Source organism: Stegastes partitus, unplaced genomic scaffold, assembly GCF_000690725.1.
Source record: "Stegastes partitus isolate 25-593 unplaced genomic scaffold, Stegastes_partitus-1.0.2 Scaffold87, whole genome shotgun sequence".
NCBI classification, from domain to species: domain Eukaryota; kingdom Metazoa; phylum Chordata; class Actinopteri; family Pomacentridae; genus Stegastes; species Stegastes partitus.
In genome coordinates, this window is record NW_007577818.1 from 781,749 (window position 1) to 787,003 (window position 5,255).

General features: G+C 41.8%; 2 protein-coding genes across 2 annotated transcripts in view; one reads left to right on the top strand and one right to left on the bottom strand.

Annotated features, from left to right (window-relative positions):
* Positions 1-975, top strand: part of elp1 (elongator acetyltransferase complex subunit 1) — a 17,769-nt gene extending 16,794 nt beyond the window's left edge. Inside the window, exons 35-36 of the mRNA XM_008277040.1 lie at positions 535-613; positions 832-975. Of these exons, the coding sequence (XP_008275262.1) occupies positions 535-613; positions 832-899 (147 nt within the window). The 3' untranslated portion in view covers positions 900-975. The remainder of the gene's footprint in view (positions 1-534; positions 614-831) is intronic.
* A 272-nt stretch (positions 976-1,247) lies between these two features.
* The window catches only part of LOC103353868 (probable carboxypeptidase X1), a 24,838-nt gene continuing 20,830 nt past the window's right edge, over positions 1,248-5,255 (bottom strand). The window contains exons 10-14 of the mRNA XM_008277041.1: positions 4,584-4,781; positions 4,399-4,495; positions 3,163-3,302; positions 2,807-2,909; positions 1,248-1,841 (exon numbers count right to left, since the gene is read on the bottom strand). Coding sequence (XP_008275263.1) covers positions 1,534-1,841; positions 2,807-2,909; positions 3,163-3,302; positions 4,399-4,495; positions 4,584-4,781 — 846 coding nt within the window. The 3' untranslated portion in view covers positions 1,248-1,533. The remainder of the gene's footprint in view (positions 1,842-2,806; positions 2,910-3,162; positions 3,303-4,398; positions 4,496-4,583; positions 4,782-5,255) is intronic.

Sequence of the window (5,255 nt, forward strand, 5' to 3'; positions counted from 1 at the left end):
TCTACTCGCCAACATGAACCGACCGTAGTCAGAATGACGACCTCCTCAGGTCACGACAGGTTTAAACAGTGAGAGGCTGGTGGAACAACCAGGTACTACAGCTGAGCTACAATACATTGTCTGACACACACGTTCTTTATCTTCTGCCTTCTCAGTTAATATGTTTTTAATCAAGTAAATTATTAACAGCACTTAATAACAATTATTATCATCGCTATTTAGCAGGAACAGATCTGTTTAGACGAATGGGGATAAATAAGAAAGTCAGAAAAAAAGTTGCAGAACAACTGGTTCAGCTTGTAGACATGATCTTGTACGCAGAATGTACCTTTTCAATGAACTAAAGAGAAATAACACCCTGCGTTTTAGCTAAATGTTTGAAAAAAACATTTGATATCCTCAAGAATGAACTGATATATTCACTCACATCTATTGTGTGTGAGAGAGAATAAAAAGGCAGCATTGTTTGAGTGGACTGTTTTGGATTTTTACTAGTCTTTTGTATGTAACTCTCCTCTTCCTGCTGCTCTGTAGCTGACTGGGCCCAACTCCACAGCGAACAGCATCATGGCTTCTTTCCAACAGCAGCAGAGACCTGCAGCTTCACAACAAGGTCAGTAGAAGTTCGTAGTGTCGAGTCATTTGTCATGTCATTGAGCACCATTTGCACAACTTCATTTGTGATTTCTCTAATCGCTTTTTACAATTTGTGCATGTTTAAGAAATGGGATAATTGTGAACTGTGTTTATGCATGCAGATTTTATTTCTAGGGCTGCAGGTTAGGTGGCATCATTTCTCTAGTCCAACATTTCTAATTGTGTTCCTTGTAGATGCAGAGGTTCCAACGCCACCAAAGATGAGGAACGGCATCAAGTGGAAGCTCGCTGTTCTTAAGTAAAGTTGTTTTGTTTTTAGCTGTAAAGTCAACTGTTATTATGTAATAAATAAAGATTCAATTCATGTCTCCTCCTCTACCAAATGTCGTCATTCTCTGGAATTCAGAAACATAGCTTCATATCATCACATCCGTTTATTTCCAGAATTTGTAAACGCAATTACAAAGCTACAGACTGTCTCCTTAGATCAGAGGTGCCCAATCCTGGTCCTCGAGAGCCCCTATCCAGCATGTTTTAGGTGTTTCCCTCTGATTCAAATGATCAGGATCGTTATCAGGCTTCTGCAGAGCTTGATGATGAGCTGATCATTTGAATCAGGTGTGTTGGAAGAGAGAAACATCTAAAACATGCAGGATTGTGGCTCTCGAGGACCAGGATTGGACACCCCTGCCTTAGATGCTCTGCTGCTCCACAGCAGAAGATCAAAGTGTTCATTCTCAGGTGTGCATGTGTACTGGTATAAAATAACTAAGAAAAATTGCTTTACCAAAAAAAGAAGAAGAAGAAGCGTGGTGCCCAGCTGTTGTCTTTGATAAATTACAGCATTTAAAAAAAAAAAAAAAGAAAACCTGACGTGAATCCAGTGAAGGTGGCTGTCTGAACCAAGTCCTGCTTTGTTCTCATCTTTATTCACCGTCACACCCTCTTTGCCCGTTTGGCAGCAGCAGCAGCGCGCCGCTGATTGATGGCCTTGGTGGTGACACGCAGCTTCCGCATGCGTAGCTGCCGCAGCCTGAGCTGCAAGTCCTTTGGAAGTTTCCCCCCCTTAGCCAGAATGTCCTTTAGCCTCTGTTTGGGCATCTTGGTAAGGCGGAAGTCACAGATGGTGGGGTAGTGGTCATACATGACCTGGCAGGTGCGGGAGGAGGGTAAGTAGCCCTCTGCAGTGGCTGTCACCCGGTACTCACCGGGGTTCAGCAGCCGCCAGTAGTCACCATCAGCCGCTGCAGAAGTACAGATAATAGACAATTACAAACATGAATAGTGAGCAGAAGTAAGACTTAAGATAAGAGGACAGATACACTAAATACAGTACGATTATGGTTTGGTGTTACAGTGTAATTAGGGATGTCCTTATCAAGGATTTTTTTGCCCCCAACTGGATGGAATCATTTAATATTTAGCATCTGTTGCTTGATGTGTTGTAGATTAGCTGCAGTATCTGGCATCTCACGGAGGAAGTGGTCATTTGGACTACAGGTAGTTAGGTGTTGGTGAGTGGAGAGCTTTGAGGTGGTTTAGCGAGCAATGGGCACCAAGACAAAGACTCCAACCAGCGCTCGTGTTTAAGACGAGCTAGGATCATTTATATTCCAGCGGTATTTGTGATGTAGCTGACTTGGTGGCCTGTTTTATGTCTGACAACAACAGCAACATCAGCACAGAGCAAATGTCCACTGTGCCTACTTTGTGTCATTAATTTATTACTGACTCTAATAATCAGTGCTAGTTACTGCTACAGAAAACTATTCAGACTTTACATCCCTGAAATCCTGCCCCAAATTGTGTTCTCCCTTCACTTGTCACAGCGGACACAAAGGATGGGCTTCAGTTCTTGCTGATGCTGATCAGTTAACAAATAGCTCAGGACATCCATGTATAATTCGTCATTTAACTCACAGCCTATTGTCCCCTACATCCACAAAATATCTGTACTGCACTGTCAACTTACAACTGAATTAGTTTAAGTTTTAAAGTAAATCAAAAGTGGCCCTATTTTACAGATTCCAATCGTCATACAGAAGTGTGATCAGAAGTACAGAAAATATAAAACTATGTGCTTCTTTTGGATGAGGATTAAGAAAAGGGGACAATATAGAATATGTTTAACAGCAATTTTCTTTGCCTTGGGTTCCCTTTTTCTAAACAGATACCTTGTTTTAATATCTTACACGACATAAAATTGTACCTGATCTGATGTGATGATCAATGTCATCAACTTTGATGATGGCATCTGCAATCCCAGCCTCTGTGTCTTTGTCCCGAACCACACCCTTAATTCCACGGTGGACCTAAAGAGACGGAGAGATTTGACTGTTTAATTGGCGCCGTAGCCATAAAAACAACACGCTGGTAAACTGTTGTGTTGATGTACCGCCTTCTATGTCCACGGAGTCTGACAGAGTACATTAAAGTTAAAAGCATAATATGAGGATGATGGCTAATAAAGCACAGACAGCAGTGGGACATTCAGGATCATTAAGGAGAGGATGTGAGGATAAAATATATATGCACATAAAATGAACAATATCCATGAAGGCAAACCTGCTCCATGTAAACCAGCAGAGACTCTCTGTTGTTCTCCCACTCGATGGGAAGCTCGCTGGCGTGAGGAAATTTATCACAGGACAACTCCACCGTCACCTCGAAACAGTTGGTATGCAGGTAGCTGAAGTCATTCATACCTGCAAGAAAATAAAAAAAAACCCTTTAATTTATTTAACACTGTATACTTTTTCTGGGGATTGTGGTTTTTGGGTTTCAGTTTTCATTTTCTACTTTTAATCCATTATGATAAGTTATCCATTAATAATACACCAATACTATCATGTGGTTGGTTGCCATCAGTCACCTCCTGTAATTACATTTATCATGTCTATTCAACCAGCTCATTTACCCCTGAGAGTCTGCTATAGTTTGAAACAGGAACACATGGCACAAAACGGAGAGACATTTAACCAGTTTTCAGACAAATTCCTCTTTTTATTTCTATTCACACACATCAGTAATCACTTCTGACCAGATTACATACTGAGTCCCAGTTACCAGGTGAAACGATTTCTGACTTTGGGATGTGACTGAACGGTGGGACGTCCTGCCCACTGACACCATCAACAAGCTGGTGGACAGAATGCCACCATGTCCTAACGCATTGATCCGTGTCAGGGGTGAGTAATACTGGACATTCTAATGCATGGAATCCCCTCGAATATGTGTTTCCTGTTTGAAAAATTAAAATAAATCCCCTAATCCGATTGTTCAATATCCCCAATTTTGTTTAAGCCTGAATACACAGTTTGCAAAATTGTGGTTTAATTTTTACTGTGATTTGTATTGAATGTGTATTGTGATATCAATAAAGTTTTGAGAGGATATACACTTTATCTATCAAGAATAAATCGTATTGTCACAATCATTCCTTAAGATGAGGTTAAAAAAAAAAAAAAATACTACAGTGTAGTTGCATTCTACATATATGACAGACGTACATGTAGAATCAATGTTTTTCTGGAAATGTTTAGCTACAAAATACATTATTTAAAATCCTGAAAGTGAATAAACTGATCAGCAACAACTAAACTCTAATGGGTCACGATGTCACCTTATTAGAGGTCAACTGGGAGATAGAATCTTAATTTTAAAAAATAAATAAATAATCCACAACGCTAAAGCTACGACACCAAACACTGGGTGGGCAGTGAGCATGAACTACGATATAAATGTGATTGTGTTAATTCAAAACCTTTACGGCCCTCCGGTTGAGATCACACACATTCTTACTTCCTGGTACGTTGTGCCAGTCGGCTCCGTTGATGATGTTGTTATATCTGAGGAAGTCCTTGTTGTGGCACGGCCGCCGGTCCGGGTTGGACATCACCTGGTGACATGAGATTACAATAACATGGTAAAATACTCACTTTCCATTCTGATCTTTGGATTTCTGAGTGCAGAGGAGGAGGAGTGACCTGATTGGTGCTGGCGTACGCTGTGGCCAACCAGCGGAAGAAGCTCTCGTCAGCAGTGGGGGTGTGCTCGCGAGGGGCCCAGTCCCGGGTCATGTCGTACGGGTAGGTGACCACCACCTCTCCGCCGTGGAGGTTAGCGCTGAGGACAAATGGGATGTTCTGCATCCAGCTGATGACGGCTCGTGTCTCGGACGCCACCTAATGTTGGAGAGTTTGACTCAGTTTTAGACGTTTAGTTCACATTTTTTATCACACCAGAAGAGCAGAGAGCAGAAAACCCTCCTCTGTGAAACATGTGCAGCCGTTTTACCAGCATCTGCTCCAATACGTTAGAGTTACATTTGAGTATCTCACCATATTAAAACCCCTTAAGAGTGAAAATCTATTTTGTTATCACGTCCATATGGTGTTTTTGAAATGCTTAAAGGCAAATCCATCCATCCATCCATCCATTTTCTATACACCACTTAATCCTCATTAGGGTCACGGGGGGGCTGGAGTCTATCCCAGCCGACACCCTGTACAGGTCGTCAGTCCATCGCAGGGCCACACTTAGAGACAGACAACCAAGCACACTCACAGTCACACCTATGGACAATTTACAATCACCAATTAACCTCAACATGTTTTTGGACTGTGTGGGAGGAAGCCGGAGAACCCGGAGAGAACCCA